Below are 22,153 nucleotides of genomic sequence, written 5' to 3'. Positions count from 1 at the left end.
GGGTGGGGGTCTAAAAATAGAAGGGGCGGAAAGGAGGGGGAAGGGGTGTGGGATTGGTGGCCTCTGGGCAGTGCCCTCGCCCGGGCTTTGGCCCTCTCCTGGGCCTCGGCCTCATCAGCCTCCCAGGCCTCCGCCAACTCCTGGGCCTGCTCTTTTGCCACCGGAGCTTTCCCTTCCTCAGCCTCCATGGCCACCTCATGGCCGGCTCCTGGACTCACAGGGGCTGCTGGTGCAGCTGCTGCTTCGTCTAGACAGGAAGGAAACAGGATACCATCAGGTAGGTGAAGTAAACTTTTGAACATGGCATTCTTTTACTGCTTTCTTTCCTTGAAATATTAATAAAACTGCAAAACATGCACCTCCTAAAAGGAACTTTATAAACATTTGGGAGACAGGCAATACCTGGTGACGTCTGCAAGCCCTGCTGCTAGCTCTACTTGTGCTGAAGCAGTGCCTATTTGTGAGGAATGAGACAATCTTAAAGTCTTGACAACAGACAATGAGTTCTACTAGATTTCTACTATTACACCTTGCCCACATTTGGCCATGAAAAAAAGAGGGGTTAAGAGAGAGGGTGGGAAATTGCAATCCTCGACATCTCCTTGTAGACAAGGTTTTCAGGATATGCACAAGAGATTTGCATACCAAGAAGGCAGTGCAGGCAAATCTCTCTCATGCATATTGTTTTTGATGAGGCCATATCTTTGGACACTAGTGTTATAGCCCGTTACATTAACGGGTGCTAGGATATATGAGTGTCTGTATTTATTTCTTTCTCTCTCCTTAGCCACTTTCTGTATTTCTGTCTTTATTTTTCTTCGTCTGTCCACCCATTCTCTCTTCCTTTTACCTTCCCTGTGTCCACCACCACCCCTTCACTGCTCCCCTTATCCAGCAGCAGTCCTTCTCCCTTTTTTATCTCCCCTGTTCAGCAGCACCTCTTTCCTGACCCCCTATCCAGCAGAGGCCACCCTTCCTTTTTCTTCCCCCCCCTATCTCTTCACTTGTCCAGTAGCACCTCTTACCTCGCGTCTGCCCTCCAGCCACCTCAAGCCGACATCCAGGAGACAGTGAGGAGATCCACGTGCATGCGTGCAGTTAAATTTGGAGCGTCGGTCTGGCCTGCTTCCTGCTTGCCTTGCTGTATTGTACTAAAAAGTACAATACGGCTAGGCGAGCAGGGAGCAGGCCAGACCGAACAACAAACGGTAAACAGAACCCTAAGCACGCATGTGCACTCCTACCTGCGGAGCCCTACAGCTCATGGAAAACGGGATCACGGGGTAGGAGTGCGCATGCGCGGCTTAGGGTTTTATTATATTAGATGATTTGGTTCATAGACAACGGCGCGAAAGACAAAGGCGCGCCCAGACAATTGAGCGCAGCGTGGAGGTGCGCGCTGCTCAAAATTACTGTTTTTAGGGGCTCCGACGGGGGTTTTTGTTGGGGAACCCCCCCACTTTACTTTATAGACATTGTGCCAGCGTTATGGGGGGTTTGGAGGGTTGTAACCCTCCACATTTTACTGTAAACTTAACTTTTTCCCTAAAAACAGGGAAAAAGTGAAGTTTTCAGTAAAATGTGGGGGGTTACAACCCCCCACACCGCTGCGCGATGTCTATTAAGTAAAGTGGGGGGTTCCCCCCCACACACCCCCTGTCGGAGCCCTAAAAACATTAATTTTGAGCGGCACGCGCCTCCGCGCTGCGCTCAATTGTCTGGGCGCACCTTTGTCCCGGCGCGCTTTTGACCTGACACCAGATGATTTCATGAAAAGGTTATGTCTACTGTGCTCACTGAATGGTTTCCAATATTATTACTCACCAGCTTGAGCGGCAAGTTCACGCCGCAACCCCTGGAGAAAGGCCTGCTCCTCCCGTCTCAGGAGCCGGCCACGTTTGCGGAGGTCCTCCATCTGCATAATGGAGAAGGAGAGAGAGGATGAGTGTCATATCACAGTGTGACCTAACTGTCTTATTTATGTCTTGACCTCTATAACACAGAAAAATTGGTTACAAGATTTGCTGGCCTTCAGTGATAATAGGATAGGGAGCACACATGGATGTTAGCAGGCCACAATGCTGCGGCCTGGGCTATAGGAAGCAGCATGGTTATGAACTTACAAGCTCAAGGTGCTGAGGGTGTGCTGGGATATATTGCTGTATACATATGGCAAAGAGAAATTACAGGTACATATATATAATCAGGCAAGCACACTTGAATACTTCAATAAGTTAGTACTATAAATGAGCTGTTTGGAATCACTTACATGTGGCACAAAGATTAAAAGGTGCACTTTATGAATGACCATGATTAAGAACTGGAGGTTGTAAGTTCACATCCCACTCTTCCACTTTGGGGGGGGGGGGGGGGAAGGTAAAAACAAAGCAATATTTTGTACAGATTTATGTAAAGAAAATATTTTTACTTTATTCTTTGATCACTTGAATATGAATACTTACATTCCTGAGAAAGGAAGCCAGGCGCTTATACCTCCTGGTGAGGCGCTCCCAGGAGGCACGATACTGCAGGAAGGTCCTCCTGTGCCCTGCCACTTTAAAAAAGTGGTGTTCCTTCCTCAGGAACAGTGTGGCTAGGAAGCAGGAGTCTTCAGAGCTGAAGTTGGGGCTCCTTCTGGCTGCCATAACTGCAAAATCAATTGCGTTGTAAAAATCGGCGATTCTGTGACATCACAACACTGAAACGGCATGACGTCATTTGGTTGTGGCCTGGCTGGAGGAGGACGAGGAAAAGCTGCGAGAGCTACACTGAGGTAGGAGGTGAGGAGAGAGAGACAGATGGGAGGATGAAGGAAAGGGGGGATAGGTGAAACGCTGCAGCCCTAATTCCTTTGTTTTATCTCCCCCCTAACAAAAAAGGGTCAAAAATGGAAATCTTAGGTTTGGCATTCTTCCACTTCCCTGCCCCACACCCAAAACAGAAGCCTCTCTCCAAAGTGTTATGAAGTGGCCACTTATTCTCATGCTGATATTTTAAGGCAGAAATGGGCACGCCTGTCAGCCTTGCATACTTTTCTAAACCAAGCAATTGACGGCTCTCACCCAACGGCAAAAGCAGCAGACGTCTCGGCTGAAAGAAGCCCTCGCCGGGTTCTAGAATTATATGTATGTCTATCTGTCTCTCCCTCCTGCTGTCTTTCTTTCTGTCTGTCTCTCTCCATGGCCCCCTTTGTCTGTCTTTCTGTGTCTCTCCCTGCCCCTGTGTCTTTCTTCTTTTCTTTCTGTCTCCCTTTCTATCTATCTGTCGTCTTTCTCCCTGACTGCTAGTCCTTTTGATGTTGGGAAACAGTAGTCAGATAGGTGTTCCACTAAATCCACACAATTCTCCACCTGCTCAACTGTCCTGCCAATCTCACTCAATTCTTGGCAAATCTCTATCAAAACAGCCTCAACATCCATAGGTAACTCTTTCATTTTAGATTTTAGGGCACAGAAACAGAAAATGAAATCCTTTTTAATGACCTCATCATCACTGAAAACGCGGGGCAAATCATTGTCTCTTCAGAGTCGGACTGCCTCGATGTCATTTTGTCAGGCCGCTCAATTTCTCTCCCAGCATCCTCCGATCTCTTGCTTTTTCAACAACTCATTTGAATTTCTCAAGACGGAACCTTAGTGAGCTGGGGGAGGAAGGTCACCTCAGCCTCACACCTCAGATGAAAAGGTTCATTTTTTAGGGACCGTGTAAGCTGATCAGGGACAGTCTTCAGCAGCTCGGAGCCCTCTTCCCGGCTGGGCAGAAGGAGGAGGCTTTGGCTGTGGTGGTTTTGGCAGTGAGTGAGGGCGGGAGGGGGGGAGTCGCCAGCTGTGCTGTGTGTCTCCGAGTTGCCTGGCCGCCGCATCTGCACTCCTGCTGGCCACAGACCTACTGATCACAGATCAGAGATCACGGAAGCACGCAGGTAAGTGCGCATGCGTGGCTAGGGTTTTATTATATAGGATACAGACCTATCGCATCTCATTTTCATCTCTACACACAATACATTACAAAGTTGAGCTTGCGTTTGATAAAAAAAACTCCGCATAATTTGACTCCGTGTTACATTTATTGAACCATACCTAAGAATATGGGTTTTACATCCGTGACAGCAGTGCTTTAAACCATTGAGCTACCAGTCTTTTGTCTCAACTGACTGTGAGATGATAGCTAAGTAGATTATACCTTAGCACATCACTAAGGTATGCTATGACAGGGGAGCCAGAGACACTGGAGTGCTGTAGCTCAGTGAGTAAAAGTGCTGTACCGATCTTCCGGAGGTTCAACTCCCGGCTTGTCTTTCACTTGTGGCATATCTACCTTCCAGGTGCACCTTGATGATGTCACAATGAGGTCAGCATTGTGCTGCTGGCTACTTTCTCTTCCTATGAACTAGAAGCTACATTCAGGTCTGATCTGTGTTTTTATTCTGTTTCTAAGTTGGGCCAGTGTAAGTTATGGGATTTACCTTTGGTCTGAAGAATAAGCCGATTGTAGCAATGTTTTAAGACCAGGAGAGTGTTATTTAGAGCAAGATATCACTTCTAAGCTATCCTCTCTCAAATAATGTCTCTGGGAAATCCAGAGAAAGCTTATTGGATGACTTAGGGTGCTTTTCCTGCCAGTCTTTGTGGAACTTAAACTAGGTTTATCAGAAACCTATATGGTGTTCAAAGTCCTATCCTTTCCACTTCTAATAGGAGGTGAGTATAACATTACTGTACAACTTTCTGTGTAGCATACATCTACAGTTTCCCACCTTCCATACTGATAATGTAAATTCAACACTCACTCGGTACGTTTCATCTTCTAGTTCTCCTTTTAAACATAACATTTTTTTAGTTTGTATTAATGGTAAACTCTACAATTCTGAAATCATAAAGGAAAAAGATACAACACAGCAGTGTTTTCTGTCTCCTAGCAGAATTAACTGCCATTCCCTACCTGTAAGGCGTAGCATAATCAAATCAGAATAGTTATTAGTGCATGTTTCGTTGTGTAGCACAGCGGTTAGCATGTCATCCTTTTCAATATACTCACTGATATTCCCAGATCAACTCCCACTAAAACTAATATATTACAAAAAAATATATAGTTTACAAAATGGTATACTGTGTTTTGATTATCCTTTTCATCATCCTATACTTTTGGTTAATTATGTGAAAGCTTACAATGCTGAAAGACTGAGAATAAATCAGTAAAGAGTACTTCTTTATATATATACTTATATTAAAAAAAAAAAAACATCGTAGGGACGTCTATCTGGCGTCTAAGCACAGCCACGTAGAGACGTCTAGATGACGTTTCAGACAGCCGCGTCTAACTCGCGCTCAGCTTCTATACAGACGTCTAGGAGACGTCTAAGTATCGCTAATTGGTCCTTCCGCTTTACGGACGTCTAAAGCACGCCTAAGTTTAGATGCACTATAGAGAATCTAGGTCTTAGTGTATAGCATGATATCACTTTTTGATTACAGTAGGTCTTTATTTCCACACTTAAAATTGCCCCTCTTCTTTTTAAAATGTTCCAGCTCCCAGCAAAGAAAACAAAAAAGGAAACTGCTTTAAAAGGTCCACAACACATCCTCTAGTCTATCAAGAGGCTAACATATCCAATACCTGAAACAAAAAACAAAACAAAAACTTGTGTGCCAAGTTCAAGATTATTCATTCTCAAGACCTGGGGAAAACTAAAATATAATCAACCCAATGCAAACAATAACATCTTTATTTTAAAAGGGAAATTATTTCTCCAATAAGTCTTTAACAAGATCTCTTCCAGCCTAGATTCTATACTGAATATTGAATTTTAGCAGGTTCATTATCTGGGATAATAACATTTTACTTATTGCTATAGCATTAATTAATCCAAATACACATTAGAGAAACATCTCTGTTCAGTAGAGCACACAGTATCATTAAAAGCCTTTGGCACTAGAAATAAACCGGACATCAAGTAGACATAATAAAACCCACACTCCATTCACGCACCCTCCAATGAAAGAAGTCAAACAGAAAAAAAACCTATATGATGGCCTCCTAGCCACACAAGCAGCAAAACTCAACAACCAAATCTCCAATCTACTTATGACCCCAGACTACAAAACATTCAGAAAAGAAGTAAAGATGCTACTTTTCAAGAAATTCCTGCAAACGACTTAATACCACTAGCTCCTTTCCACTTCCCAATACCTTTCCGATTCCCCAAGCAACCTCATCTACTCTTTATCTCCTCTAGAAATTACCAGATATCTTCTTTGTAATATGTTTATTGTAATTCTTTTGTAATCCGTCTTGAACCGCAAGGCAATGGCAGAATAGAAATCTCTAATGTAATGTAAAAAGTGGCGCATCCCGTTTGGCTGAGTGCCCAGCATCCGACTGCAGAAGCGGCAGAGGGTAGCAACCGCTGGCAGCCCCTAGCCAAACCCTACTACTACTATTAGTTATTTCTATGGCGCTATCAGCCGTACGCAGCGCTGTACAGAGTCACAAAGACAGTCCCTTCTCAAAAGAGCTTACAGCCTAAACAGACAAGACAGACAGGACGCCGTGGATACAGTTAAAGGGAACGGTTAATCTGCTGGCTAGGTTGGTGGGCAGTAAGGTTATGGATTTGAGGCTATATCAAAACCCACACACTTACATGAATCCCGCGCCCCCAGTCACCAGCACGCGCTTCCCAGAAGAACCCCTTGCCATCACTGGACCCATCTTCCACGTCACACGTTCCAGAACCCCGAAGTACCAGCAGGGCAAGGACGCTTCGCTTTACTGCTACCCCACCAATGACTTCCAGTTAGAAAAAGACTCCTGTCCACTGCAGGCAAGAACGATGTGTCCCACAACAACCATCTCGGTGTCTAGAGCGCTCCAGCGCTCCCCATTACATTTGTCAAAAAGAGTGCAAAACGAGACACGTCGTAAAGAGAACATTTACGCCCTCTCAGTCGCTTTACTACGCCCGGCGGCCACGTAGCAAGAGAGACAAATACGATCGCGGGGCTCTGATTGGTAGCCGACTGTTCGTGGAAGCTGGTAGCGTAGCCGCGCATTTATTGGCCAACTGGTTGCTGCTTTGTCCTGGGCGCTGTGTCCTCATTGGTTCTCGTGGCCGGTTCTGCGCCTTGGTGGATGACCTGTCGGAGGAATCAGCGAGCGCGGAGCCGGGTCGGAGTTCCGAGCTCAGGAGGTGTGAGGGCGGTGGGAGATGCTGCGCTTGGCGGCGGTGTTATTGCTGCTGAGTGTAGTGGGTCTGGCTTATTGCAGGACTGTGACGGGAATATTTCAAAGCTCCACGGCCTGGGACAGTGGGGGCCAGCATCTACTGAGTTTCGTGTTTCATGGTAAGATACACGAAGGGAATTTTAAACAGCTGGGTGCAGTAGCTGCAATCAGAAGCGATGTTACTCCTCTTGCCTCTGCCCCACTCCCCCGACCTCCTTAGCAAATATGAAAAATCCTGATCGTTTATTTATTTATTCAATTTTCTATTCCGTTCTCCCAGGGGAGCTCAGAACGGTTTACATGAATTTATTCAGGTACGCAAGCATTTTTCCCTGGGGAAATGGGGGGATTAAGTGACTTGCCCAGGGTCACAAGGAGCAGCCTGGGTTTGAACCCACAACCTCAAGGTACCGAGGCTGTAGCTTTAACCACTGCACCACACTCTCCCCTGATTGCTTTCTTTTAAGCATAATATTGTAAACTGCGGTTTTATTCCTCTCCCCAAAATTGTCTGCAAGGAAGTGTAACCCGCTATAGACCTATTGAAAATAATGGACTTTTTTTCTGCTATAGCACCCATTTTATTCCTGTGGTCCTTGCTGCAAATAACTTAAACACATTTTTAATAAAAGGCCTCCTAAACTAACTATAAAAGAAAACAATTTTTAAACTATATTTAAGCCTTAATGAGTTAATATAAAACCCTGCCAGAAAGGACACCCAGAATCTGGATGCCACAAATTGACTAAAGGTGCCAGTTTAAAGTAATAATAATAATAATTTTATTCTTGTATACCGCCATACCCAATAAGTTCTAAGCGGTTCACATCCGTAGCATATACCAACCAAAATTTGAACAGAAAAGCCAGTTCTTAGTTGAAGCTTTGAACCTGACTTGGAAGGTTTTTGTTCAAAGGGCATTGGGTCACTGGCTCCAAAGCATTGGGATCAAAACTGCAAAAGCAGTGCAGTGTGTACTTTTCTAGTTTTGCCAATTAAGGACCCCTTTTATTAAGCTGCAGTGGAGGTTTCTACTGCAGTCCGGCAAGATAACTGCTCTGATGCTCACAGGAGTTCTATGACTGTCGGAGCAGTTATCTCGCTGGGCTGAGGTAGAAACCTCTATTGCAGCTTAGTAAAACCTAGCTGTAAATTATTTGATTTATTGCCTTCAGCAGGGCATGTTCTGTTTATTAAATACATATATAATATTACAACACTGTGTAAAACCTAGTGAGAAAATTTTTTTAAAAACCCATAAAATAAGTAGAACAATAATCAATAGTAAAAGGTTACTGTATCTTTTGGATAACTTTTAAAAAATATTCCAAAAGAACCATCCAAGATGGCTGCTGACTAGACGTGCTGAGCAGGACGCATCAGAACCGCGCTGTGTTCCCGCAGTTATTTTTGCTTGTTGGTGATTTTGTGCTGCTTTGATATTAGAATTACCTACCCTGATGCTGAAAAGGAGAGGCTGCAGCGCTGCTGGTGCCTTGCGGCGCACCAGAGTGCCCACTTTCGGCAACATCGAGGAGCTCGTGCGGCGGATGCAGGGAGTCACTACGACGATGTCAGAGACGAGCCCGCTGAGGATGCTGGGTGTTAACGAGACCGGAGCTGTTCCTCTTGGGCCGGCTACAACTCTTAGCCCCGACGGTGAGAGTGCCACCCCCACATTCTCAGTTTACCAGCTCTCGCAGGGGCAAGGAAACCCCAAAGGTTGTGGAGGTTCGTTCTCCAGAGGCAGGCAGTTTTACATCAGAGAGCATGGAAGCAGTAGCTCCTATTCAGGGAACTCCTTCTGAAGAACCTGGGGCTTATTCAGCTTTAGGAGGTGGACTGAGCCAGAAAGAAGAACACCAAGGAACTTCTTACAATGGTGAGCATTTTGTCACTTCACAACAACCTACTTTTTGGAAAAGGCCCCCTGAGGTGACTTTAGAGTTGCTATGGGATTTGGTGACTAATTTTGGGAAGGCTGCTAGTCCCAATTTCCAATATATATATGAAAGGAAAATTGATTCAACATTCAAAAGAGCTGTAAGATTTAAAATCAGAAGTGATTGCCTCCAAGTCTTCTGTACAGAAACAAGAACAGGACTTAGTGTCTTCTAAACAACTACATGAATCCTTAATTAAAGATAATATGAATCTCAGAAGAAAATAAGAAACACTTGAGAATAACTCACACAATAATAATTTGAGATGAATAAATTTTCTTAGGCTTACAATGGTAACTCCCAGGGAAATGCTTAGGAGATACCTAACTGAAATTCTGGAAGTCTCAGAGGAAACTCTACCACCATTTTCCCAAGTGTACTACCTCCCAAATAGAAAATTACCTCAACAACATCTAAAAAGTACTGATTAAGAGTCATTGAATGTTTCAGAGATCTTGGAGATGTCAGATAAGGATGTAGCAACACTTGGGGGTCCTTTTAGCTAGCGGGGCTAGTGTGTCGGAAGTTTCATCACGTGCTAACCCCCGCGACCGGCTAAACTAACGCTAGCGGCTAGCGCGGCAGGTGGTTTATCTTGTGTTAAACCCCTACCGCAGCTTGATAAAAGGACTCCCTGCTACATTGATTCTAACTGTAGCCCTTTCCATTGATAAAGTATGGATATTGAGACTTTTCTTCAAGAATAGACAATTTCTTGGTTGTAAAATACTATGTTCCCTGATCTTTCAAGAGAGACGCAAAAATGTCGATGTGAGTTTCTCCTTTTGAGACCAGGGATCATCTCGGGGCTACATTCTACTTAAGACACCCTTGTAAGTGTATTATTTGTCACCATTCAATTAAATGTTTTCTTTGAACCCCAACAATTAGTTAATTTTTTGGCGTTATCTCATCTGAATGGGGATAAATCTTGAGCACTATAGGTTAAAATATGTTACTCCTATCTCAGTTCTATAGTATATAGCATATCTTTAATGTATAGATTTATACTTCTTTTCTTTAATCTCGCTTTGTGGAACATCTTGGATCTACTATAGAGGACTTGAGCTATCTTAGCCAAAGCTATATTTCTTGGTTTGTTGCTTTGTGAAAGTGTAAAAGCTTTATACTTTAAATTGTAATGTAAAAGTTCTGGTTAATTTTGCTTTCTGTACAAGTGTATGCTTGATATTTAATTTAAAAATCAATAAATAATAACACAAAAAAAGAACCATCTTTCTAAAATGGACTAAAAATTACATGCCTTACAGCTTGTACATAATAATAATAATAACAGTTTATATACCGCAGGACTGTGAAGTTCTATGCGGTTTACAATGATTAAAAATAGTACAAGTTGAGTGTAATTGACAAGTTAATACTAGTGAATCGTGGCTCTAGGGATCAGTTAAGTGGGAAAGATTGTACAAATCAGTTGCTGAAGTAGTTCAGGAACAGATGTTTTTAGGTGTTTCCTAAATTCCCCGTAAGTATTAGCTAGCATAAGTAATTGTTCCAGGTCTTTACCCCATAATGCTGCTCGATATGAGAGAAGATGTTGGTGGTGACTTTTGAATTTACATCCTTTCGGTGGAGATACAAAATTCAAGTGTGAGCTTCTCTTATGTTTGTTGGTTGGGAAGGAGAAAAGGTCAGTTATATATTTAGGGGATAACCCAAACAGTGCCTTAAAGCTGAAACATCCAAACTTAAACTTCACACGTGCCTCCATCGGCAACCAATGCAGGAGTCGGTAAGAAGGAGATAAATGGTCAAACTTCTTCAATGTAGTACATGTAGTCTCAGCATGAAGTAAAAATCTTGCAAAGTCAGTGTGATATAAGAAATGTGGGGCAACATTATAAACAAAATTTTACTGACTTGAAATTGTCTTGTAAGAAAAGTCAGAAGCATAATACAGTAGACTCTGTTAACCGGAACTCAAGCATCCAGAACTCTCAAGCAGTGGCTTAGTGAGGGTGAGTGGCACCCGGGCTCCCCTCCCCTGTCCTCTTCTCCGCACTCCCCCACCCTCCCCTGTGCTGCATGTGTCCATTCTTCCCCCATACCTTTTTAATTTTCCAGGCATGAGCAACATCATGAACTTGCTGCCCGCATTGTGTATGCTAGCCCTATGATGTCGCTTCCTAGGCGGGCCCTGAAGTGATGTCAGAGAGAGGCGACACTGATGTGGGCAGCAAGGTCGTAAAGAGGTACAAGGGAAGGGGTGCACTTATGCGACACAGGGATTGGAAATGAGCAGGCGTGTGGTGAAAGAGGATGGATGCTGGTGCCCCTGCCAAGACCGCTTCTGGGGCGGACCGCTCCCCCCCTACTAAGCCACTGCTCTCAAGCAACCAGCAAAAAAAAACAACAAATAAATACTGTAATACTTTAAATAAAAATGAAAATAATCGATATCGCTCCCCCCCCGCTCGAATCGGCACCCCCCCTCGTGAGAACAGGAACCCCCCGCCCGCCCAACTTTAACTCACCCCCCCTTTGGCACTGGCATGCAGCCCACAAGTGCCGGTGCCGCTTGAAGATCTTCTTCCCAGTCTCTGCCGGCTTTAAGCATGCATCTGCGCATGCTCAAGCCCTTCTAATTCTCCCTCTCGCCCTCAAAGCCGGCAGAGACTGGGAAGAAGAAGATCTTCAAGCGGCACCGGCACTTGTGGGCCAAAGGGGGGGTGAGTTAAAGTTGGTCGAGCGGGGGGTTCCTGTTCGAGCGGGGGGGGGAGCGGTTCTCGTGCCGGTGCCAGACGGGGGGAGAGTTAAAGTTGGTCGGGCGGGGGGTGCCTGTTCACGCGGGGGTGGGGACTTTGCGGGGGTGGGGGAGCAGCGCCCTGACCTCAGGGGGTGGGGAGTGGGAACGTATCAAAGCGAGTTTCCATTATTTCCTATGGGGAAACTCGCTTTGATAAATGAGCATTATCCCAGGACAAGCAGGCAGCATAATCTTGACTGATGGGTGGCAGCACCGACGGAGCCCCGGTACGGACAATTTTAGAGTGATTGCACTCTAAGAACTTGGAAAGTTCTAGCAGGCCGCACCGCGCACGTGCGAGTGCCTTCCCGCCCGATGGAGGCGCGCGGTCCCCAGTTTCTTAGTTTCCGCGGAGCTAAGAAGACGCACTTTTCAACGGCTGTTGAAAACTTTTTTCTCTTTCGCCTTCCCGCTCGCGTAAACTCGTTGGGAAATATTGTTTCCCTCATTTTATTTTCTTTTTTCTTGTTAAAAAAAACACAAAACTTTGATTGTTTTTCTTTCATTTTTTCGGTTTCGCCCCAGCGGGGCCTGTTGCCACCATCGAGGCCTCGGCCTTCGATTTGGCTGAAGCCGTTTTTACCTTCATGCCCCCTCAACCCGGGTTTAAGAAGTGCCAGCGGTGTGCACGGCCTATTTCTTTCACGGACCCGCACAACTGTGCTTACAGTGCCTGGGTCCCGAGCATCAGGCTTCCACTTGCACCCGCTGTGCCACTCTTAAAAAGAGAATTTTAAAAAATCGCCAAATCCAACAACGATTATTATTTGGTACCGAGATGTCGGATTCGGCGGCACCGGTTCCGGCTTCGGCCCCGACGCAGTCGGCACCTACTTCATCGACACCGCGCGATACCGCGCCGGCGTCGCATCCCTCAGGTAAGCCGGCTAAGAAGCCTTCCCCACTGGAGCGCCCTCCGGTCTCAATGGCAGCGAGCCCAATCCTGCCGACCTCGAGGCGCCCGCGGAAGCGCTCCGCTCCGATTGAGGTAAGCCCCTCGACATCGGGTTCCTCTTTGGAGTGTAGAGCGGCACCCAAGGTACCGCAGAAGAAAAAAGCGGTACCGGTGCCTTCACTGGACGAGCGCATTGCCGCCGTCCTGCAGGTACAGCTCAAAGAACAACTACAGCAGCTGTTACCTGCTCTTCTGACACCGAGCCTTCCAGTCCCGGTCCGGTCTGAACCTCCGGTACCGGCAGTGGAGCAGCCTCCTTTGTCGGCATCCACCTTGTCGGTACCGATGCATACTACTTCCTCGGTATCTATGCCGGTTTTAGCGCCGGAACCGAGATCCTTACACCAGGCTGTTCAAACCTCAGCGCCGACACAGCCTATAACATCTCCCGGTACCGTTTCACAGAGGTCTGGTAAGTCGATGCATAAAACTCGACACCTAGAATCCTCCACACCGGAATCCCGGGACCGCAGTTTTCAGGTGAGGGACCCTGATCTGTGGGGTGATTCGGAGGACCCTCTCCTCTCGGAGGGAGAGTGTTCATCAGGGGAAGAGGATCCTTCTGGTTTAGATCCCTCCTCTAAACCTGATTCAACTTCTTTTACCTCTTTTCTCAAAGAGATGTGTGACTCTCTCTCTATTCCCTTGGAGGCTGAATCCAAAAAATCCAAGGCATTTCTAGATGCTCTGGACTTTGACCAGCCTCCAAGGGAATTTCTCAAACTGCCTCTCCATGACATATTAAGAGAGACATTTTACAAAAATCTAGAGACACCCTTGACCATCCCAGGAGCTCCCCGCAAACTGGACTCCTTATATAAGGTCATACCTATTCCAGGCTTTGACAAGCCGCAACTCCCCCATGAGTCTTTACTGGTGGAATCTACTTTAATGAAATCCACGGGGGCTAGTGTATACGCTTCTGTCCCTCCTGGCAGAGAAGGTAAGGCCATGGATAAGTTTGGCAAGAGGTTGTATCAAAATGCGATGCTAGCAAATAGATCAGGGAACTATGCTTTCCATTTTTCTTTTTACCTTAAGCATCTCATTCAGACTTTGTCATCTTTTGAGAAATACCTCCCTGACCATAAAAGATCCGCCTTTCGCCAAACTTCTTCATCGCTCCTACAACTGCGCAAGTTCATGGTCAGATCAATCTATGACACCTTTGAGCTGACCTCTAGGGCCACGGCTATGTCGGTGGCTATGCGGCGACTGGCCTGGCTCAGAGTTTCAGAACTCGATGTCAATCATCAAGATCGACTGGCCAATGCACCTTGTTTGGGGGATGAGCTGTTTGGAGAATCCATGGACTCCACTACTCAGAAACTCTCAGCTCATGAGACTCGATGGGACACTCTCCTTAAGACAAAGAAGAAGACCCCACCTACCAGGCCTTTTCGCCAGCAATCGGCCTATCAACGTAGATTTGTGGCTCGTCCTTTACCTCAGGCCCAGCAACAACCCAGATGTCAGAGGCAACAACAGAGGCAAGCTGCTAGACCAGCACAGCAGCAACAGCAGGTGAAACCTCCCCCTTCACAGGAATCAACTCAACCCTTTTGACTTGGTTCTCCAGGACATAGCCAGTCTCCCTCCTTCTGCCCATCTTCCGCAGCCCATAGGAGGACGTCTTACTCATTTCATAAGCCGTTGGGAAATCATCACCTCGGATCAGTGGGTCCTCAACATCATCCGCCACGGCTATTCTCTCAATTTCCAGACTCTTCCTGCCCAAAGTCTGCCAAGAGAGTCTGCTTTGAACACTCCTCAGTCTTCCCTCCTTCTTCAAGAGGTTCAATCCCTCCTTCTTCTGAACGCCATAGAGGAAGTTCCTCTAGATCAAAAGGGGCAGGGATTCTACTCCCGTTACTTTCTAGTCCCCAAAAAAACAGGAGATCTCAGACCCATTTTAGATCTTCGCGATCTCAACAAATGCTTGGTAAAAGAGAAATTCAAGATGCTTTCTCTGGCTACTCTTTATCCTCTTCTCAATCAAGGAGACTGGCTATGTTCGCTAGATCTCAAAGCAGCATACACTCACATACCGGTCACTCTGGCCTCCAGACAGTACCTCCGCTTCATGATCAACCATTGTCCTTACCAATACAAGGTGCTACCCTTCGGTCTTGCCTCCTCTCCAAGAGTGTTCACCAAATGTCTGATTGTGGTGGCTGCCTTTCTACGTTCCCACCACCTTCAGGTGTTTCCTTACCTGGACGATTGGTTGATAAAGGCCAATTCTTCTCAGACAGTACTCCAGGCCACCAACCAGACCATCCTGTTTCTACAACTTCTGGGGTTCGAGATCAATCTACCCAAATCTCATATTATCCCCACTCAGAGACTTCAATTCATTGGAGCGGTGCTGGACACAGTCCTCATGAGAGCATTTCTGCCGTCCAACCGTCTTCACACTCTCCAATCTCTGTGTCAGCAGGAGCTTCATCAACGCTCCATCTCTGCCAAGCAAATGATGATACTCTTGGGTCACATGGCCTCCACAGTTCATGTCACACCCTTCGCACGTCTCCACCTGCGCACTCCTCAATGGACCCTAGCGACCCAGTGGTCCCAAGCGACGGATCCTTGCTCACGACACATATCTGTGACATCATCTCTTCGTCAGTCTCTACAATGGTGGTTGATATCCTCAAATCTCTCCAGAGGTCTTTTGTTCCATCTACCTCCTCATCAACTTGTCATCACCACCGACGCCTCCCCTTATGCCTGGGGGCTCATTTGAACGAATTCCAAACTCAAGGACTTTGGACAGCCCAGGAAATGAAACATCACATCAACTTCCTGGAACTCAGAGCGATGTTTTATGCTCTCAAGGCCTTCCAACATTTTCTCTTTCCTCAGGTCCTCCTGCTGTGCACAGACAATCAAGTTGCGATGTACTACATCAACAAGCAGGGTGGGACAGGCTCTCGCCTCTTGTGCCAGGAAGCCCAGAAGATTTGGGCTTGGGCCACAGATCACCATCTATTCCTGAAAGCTATCTACATTCAGGGAGAACAGAATTCCTTAGCGGACAAGCTCAGCAGAATTCTCCAGCCTCACGAGTGGACACTCGATCCCTTCACTCTACAGTCCATCTTCGCTCAGTGGGGCACTCCTCAGATAGACCTCTTTGCAGCTCCTCACAATCATCAGCTGCCCCATTTCTGCTCCAGACTCTACTCTCATCACCGTCTGGCAGCGGTTGCATTTCTCCTGGATTGGTCCAATCTCTTCCTGTATGCTTTCCCTCCTCTGCCTCTCATGCTCCGGACCTTGTTCAAGCTCAAGAGGGAACAGGCCACCATGATTCTGATTGCTCCACTGTGGCCCAGGCAACATTGGTTCTCCCTTCTACTTCAACTCAGTTCCAGGGAACCTATTCTACTTCCACAATTTCCTTCTCTGCTTACACAGCATCAGGAGACCCTTCTGCATCCCAACCTCCAGTCTCTGCACCTGACAGCCTGGTATCTCTCGGGCTGACTTCGAATGATACTCTTTTGTCTCAGTCCGTTCGTTCTGTTCTGGATGCCTCCAGGAAACCTGCCACTCTGCAATGTTACCATCAGAAGTGGACACGGTTTTCTTCCTGGTGTCTTCTTCATCATCATAATCCTACGTCCCTTGCTGTGGAGACCTTGTTGGATTACCTTCTTTCTTTGTCTGACTCTGGTCTCAAGTCTACTTCCATCAGAGTCCACCTCAGTGCTATTGCTGCTTTTCATGAGCCAGTCCATGGGAAACTCCTTTCAGCTCATCCCTTGGTCTCCAGATTCATGCGAGGTCTTTTCAATGTAAAACCACCTCTTAAAGCACCTCCTGTAATCTGGGATCTTAATGTGGTTCTCTCAGCCTTAATGAAGCCTCCGTTTGAACCTTTGGCCACGGCTTCTTTCAAATTTCTCACTTGGAAGGTTCTCTTCCTGATTGCTCTCACCTCTGCCAGGAGGGTCAGTGAGCTCCATGCACTAGTAGCTGACCCACCTTTTACCGTCTTTCATCATGACAAGGTGGTTCTGCGTACACATCCAAAGTTTCTCCCTAAGGTTGTCTCTGAATTCCATCTCAACCAATCCATTGTTCTGCCTGTCTTCTTTCCGAAACCTCACTCTCATTCTGGAGAACAGGCTCTGCATACTTTGGACTGTAAGCGGGCTTTAGCTTACTTTTTAGACCGTACTAAGCCCCACAGATCATTCCCTCAACTCTTTCTGTCCTTTGATCCGAATAAATTGGGACATCCTGTTTCTAAACGTACGCTATCCAATTGGCTCGCAGCGTGCATTTCTTTCTGTTATGCTCAGACCGGACTGACACTGGAAGGTTCTGTCACAGCCCATAGAGTTCGAGCCATGGCAGCATCTGTGGCTTTCCTCCGTTCCACACCTATTGAGGAAATCTGCAAGGCTGCTACTTGGTCCTCAGTTCATACTTTTACATCTCACTATTGTCTGGACGCATTCTCCAGACGGGATGGTCACTTCGGCCAATCTGTTTTGAAAAATTTGTTTTCCTAATGGCCAACCTTCCCACCATCCCTTTTTTTGTTAGCTTGGAGGTCACCCATCAGTCAAGAATATGCTGCCTGCTTGTCCTGGGATAAAGCACAGTTACTTACCGTAACAGGTGTTATCCAGGGACAGCAGGCAGATATTCTTGCGTCCCACCCACCTCCCCGGGTTGGCTTCTTAGCTGGCTTATCCTAACTGGGGACCGCGTGCCTCCGTCGGGCGGGAAGGCACTCGCGCATGCGCGGTGCGGCCTGCTAGAACTTTCCAAGTTCTTAGAGTGCAATCACTCTAAAATTGTCCGTACCGGGGCTCCGTCGGTGCCGTCACCCATCAGTCAAGAATATCTGCCTGCTGTCCCTGGATAACACCTGTTACGGTAAGTAACTGTGCTTTTTGGATTACGAGCATGCTCCTGGAACGGATTATGCTCGTAATCCAAGGTACCACTGTATTTGCTTTCTTAGCCACCACTGCATATTGAGCTGAGGGCTGTAATGGATCCTTTTTCTGGGCAGTGTTTCCTAACATAGAACCTTGCATCATGTAGCTATAGTTTGGGTTCTTCTTTCCCAAATGTATCACTTTGCACTTGCTCACGTTAAACGTCATCTGCCATTTTGATGCCCAGTCTCACAATGTCCTCTTGCAATTTTTTCACAATTCTCTTGCAATTTAACAACTTTGAACAACTTTGTATCTTCAGCAAATTTAATTATCTCCCTAGTTATTCCCATCTCTAGATCATTGATAAATATAAAGTTTCAAGTTTATTTAAAATTTCTTATATTGCCCAATCAACCTTCTAGGCGGTGTACAAATTCATAAAAAACATAAAACATACTTTAGCTAAAATATGTTAAAAAACAGTGGTCCCAGCACAGAGCCCTCAGGAACCCCACTTACTATTTACCCTTTTCCACTGAGAATATTGACCATTTAAACCTACTCTCTGTATTTTGTCTTTCAACCAGCTTAATGATGTAATTTTACTGTGGGCTTTTTTTTTTTTTGCTCAAACGAGGCAACTAACCGCTACATAAATACAGTAAGCAAACGCCGGAGAAACAAAAGACCACAATGGTTCAACAAGGAAATTTCGGAACTCATTAAAAAGAAAAAAGAAGCATTTATCACCTACAAACATCTTGGGAAGAGGGAGGCAAAAGAAGACTATCTGGTCAGATCTAAAGCTGTCAAAAAAGCAGTCAGAGAGGCTAAGCTCCAAACAGAAGAAGATCTAGCACGGAACATTAAAAAAGGGGATAAATCCTTCTTCAGGTACATTAGCGACAGGAAGAGAAACAAAGATGGGATAGAACGCCTCAGGCAATCAGACGGAAACTTTGCAGAATCTGATTCTACCAAGGCAGAACTACTAAACGAATACTTCTGCTCAGTATTCACCTGTGAAGCGCCGGGAGCTGGTCCACAACTACAGACAAAAGACAGCCAAAATGACCTGTTTCAGGATTTCGAGTTTACGCCCAGTAGCGTCTACTACGAACTTTCAAGACTCAAAGTAGACAAAGCCATGGGACCAGACAATCTACACCCCAGGGTGCTCAGAGAGCTGTGTGAAGTTCTGGCCGAACCACTATCCGTGCTCTTCAATCTTTCCATGTGCACGGGAAGAGTACCCCTGGACTGGAAAACGGCTAAAGTAATTCCACTCCACAAAAAGGGCTGCAGAACAGAAACAGAAAATTACAGACCGGTGAGTCTCACATCCATAGTGTGCAAACTCATGGAAACACTGATCAAACAGAAACTCGACAAAATTCTAGACGAAGAAAATCTACGTGATCCACACCAACACGGATTTACCAGGGGAAGGTCCTGCCAATCAAATCTGATTGACTTCTTTGACTGGGTGACTAGTCATCTGGATGCCGGGGAGTCCCTGGACGTGATATATTTGGACTTCAGCAAAGCTTTTGATAGCGTCCCACACTGCAGGCTGTTGAACAAACTAAAATCGATGGGATTAGGGGATACACTCACTACATGGGTTAAGGATTGGCTAAGCGGTAGACTTCAAAGGGTGATGGTAAACAGTTCCCCCTCCAAAACGTCAGCCGTGACGAGTGGAGTACCACAGGGCTCCGTCTTAGGGCCGATTCTATTCAATTTATTCATAGGAGAAATGACCCAAGGGCTCAGAGGAAAAGTATCACTGTTTGCCGACGACGCAAAACTATGCAACATAGTAGGTAAAAGCAGTGTGCCTGACAGTATGACACAGGACCTACGACAGCTGGAACAGTGGTCGTCAACTTGGCAGTTAAGCTTCAATGCTAAAAAATGTAAAGTGATGCACCTAGGAAAAAAAAATCCACACAGAACTTACACACTAAATGGTGAAACCTTGACCAGGACCATGGTGGAACGTGATCTAGGAGTGATCATCAGTGATGATATGAAGGCTGCCAATCAAGTGGAGAAGGCTTCGTCCAAGGCAAGACAAATGATGGGCTGCATCCGTAGGGGTTTTGTCAGCAGAAAACCTGAAGTCATAATGCCGCTGTACAGATCCATGGTAAGACCTCATCTGGAGTATTGTGTTCAATTCTGGAGACCACACTACCGGAAAGATGTGCTGAGAATTGAGTCAGTGCAGCGAATGGCTACCAAGATGGTCTTGGGGCTCAGGGATCTCACGTATGAAGAAAGGCTAAAAAAACTGCGGATGTACTCACTGGAGGAACGAAGAGAGAAGGGAGACATGATTGAGACCTTTAAGTATATTACAGGACGTATAGAGGTGAAAAATGATATCTTCTGTCTTACAGGGCCCTCGGTCACCAGAGGGCACTCGCTGAAAGTCAAGGGAGGGAAATTTCATGGTGATGCCAGGAAGTACTTCTTCACCGAAAGGGTGGTCGATCATTGGAATGAGCTACCTCAGAAAGTGATTGAGGCCAACAACGTGTCAGATTTTAAGAGAAAATGGGATATCCACGTGGGATTTCTAGGGGAGTAAAAGTCAGGGAGTGGGTCATTGGTATGGGCAGACTTGATGGGCCGCGGCCCTTTTCTGCCGTCAATTTCTATGTTTCTATGTTTCTATTTAATGCAAAAAATAATTGCTAGTAGTAAAACTATAACGTCAGTGACTTCAACATAACTTAAAATAATTAAATGTTGTTTAATAGTAATACATAAGTATGATGACTAAATAAGTACTTTAAAATTTCTTGTTGAAATTCAAAGTAGTTGAGAAAATAGCAAAAAACCCTCTAGGCCGGGTAATGTATCTCAAACTGTATGCCAAGGCACACTAGTGTTCCTCCTGAGATTTCAGGTGTGCTACGGTACACTGGGGAAGAGGAGAGGCACAGGCACCAGCTGACTGCCTACAGGACGTGCCTTTCATGGCAAGAGGCACGTCCTGTAGGCAATCAGTGGGCGCTGGCACCTATCCTCTCTGGCCCTCTTCCCATCTGACATCCCCCACTGGTGTCTTAGGGCATACCTAGAGGGCCTTCACACACACGCGGACATCGACATGATGTCATCATGGCGATATCCGTGCACTCCAAGTGCCTCGAGCCAAGGCCATTACCTTTAGTGTGCCGTGGCTCGAGAAAGTTTGCGGGACATTGCTCTAGGGGGTTACCTTTTTTGCCTCACCCTGTATTTGCATGCAGTGGAAACAGTGAATGCAAATAGATCTCATACATATTCGTTGCATTCACTGAAAATCAGGCTGAGTTGTGGACCCTTGAGGACTAGATTTGAGGACTCCTGTTGTATAGTATTGCTTTTAAAGTCATGAATCTAATTAGCTCTATATTTTTCTATTTGTTAAGGTGATCTTGCAGTCCTGTCGCTCAGAATCAGCAATGTTGCATCTGCCATTGAAAAGGAAGCCAAACTTTACATGTATGAAGAGCAGGAATGGATTAGCCTGCATGAAAGCCCAGAGGATTACAACTGCAAAGAAAAGCTAGCCAAGGCTCATCTGTCATGTGAGAGTTTAATTTTCTAATATGTTTCAGTAATTTTTCTCCATGAGAGTCCATGATACACAACTAGTAAACAAAATTCTTATAGAAATAGGGAACCAAACTGTAATTTTTTTTTAAAAAAGTACAATATATTTCCAAAGAGAAATAATTTTATAAAAAGGCACCTTTGTGTGTATATGTGTGAGTACTTTTTTGCAGTCTATTGTATAAAGACACATAGGGGCTCATTTTCAACAAAGATAAACATTTAAAAAAATGACATAAAGGGGCAGATTATTTTTCTCACCAAACCCTTCCAATTGTCTATTTTCTAAATATCTATTCTAGATGGATATCTATGCTGTTCATCAACAGTTTGTCTAAATCTCAAGGGGACGTGGTAGAGGCATAGTTTGGTCAGGACTAGGGTGGGCTTATGATTTGGAAATTTTTGTCTTAATCGAACATTTTTGAATATGTCCAGGATACAAGTTAGACATTTGGGGCTAGACCTATTTTAGTAATGAATAAGTGCCAAAAAGGTCCCAAACTAACTAAAGAAACACTGGAGGGATGTGGTTACTGACCTCCTCCCACTCCCCACAAATGTGAATAAACAGTGCATACATGTCTGACAGTTTCAGATGTTATGGCTAGACCTAGTAGAGCAGCAAATAAATGAGTGAGTGAAGGAATCACACATTCAAAAATAGCTGTATGGTGAATGATTAAAGACGCTATAATATACTAAATACAGAATCACTCAAAAGTCATAAAAGATAGTTCATAAACATAATATC

The 22,153-nt window shown here is 45.5% G+C and overlaps 2 protein-coding genes across 3 annotated transcripts in view; one reads left to right on the top strand and one right to left on the bottom strand.

Annotated features, from left to right (window-relative positions):
• The window catches only part of TGDS (TDP-glucose 4,6-dehydratase), a 74,967-nt gene extending 67,939 nt beyond the window's left edge, over positions 1 to 7,028 (bottom strand). The window contains exon 1 of the mRNA XM_033948744.1: positions 6,644 to 7,028. Coding sequence (XP_033804635.1) covers positions 6,644 to 6,711 — 68 coding nt within the window. The 5' untranslated portion in view covers positions 6,712 to 7,028. The remainder of the gene's footprint in view (positions 1 to 6,643) is intronic.
• Positions 7,029 to 7,060: 32 nt separating this feature from the next.
• GPR180 (G protein-coupled receptor 180) overlaps positions 7,061 to 22,153 on the top strand; it is a 67,548-nt gene continuing 52,455 nt past the window's right edge. For both annotated transcript variants that reach the window (XM_033948742.1, XM_033948743.1), the window contains exons 1-2: positions 7,061 to 7,343; positions 21,216 to 21,374. In XM_033948742.1, the coding sequence (XP_033804633.1) occupies positions 7,208 to 7,343; positions 21,216 to 21,374 (295 nt within the window). In that variant the 5' untranslated portion in view covers positions 7,061 to 7,207. The remainder of the gene's footprint in view (positions 7,344 to 21,215; positions 21,375 to 22,153) is intronic.

The sequence above is a fragment of the Geotrypetes seraphini genome, chromosome 6 (assembly GCF_902459505.1).
Source record: "Geotrypetes seraphini chromosome 6, aGeoSer1.1, whole genome shotgun sequence".
Lineage (NCBI taxonomy): Eukaryota > Metazoa > Chordata > Amphibia > Gymnophiona > Dermophiidae > Geotrypetes > Geotrypetes seraphini.
Note: the sequence above shows the minus strand (reverse complement) of the source record. Positions and strands in the feature narration are given on the sequence as shown.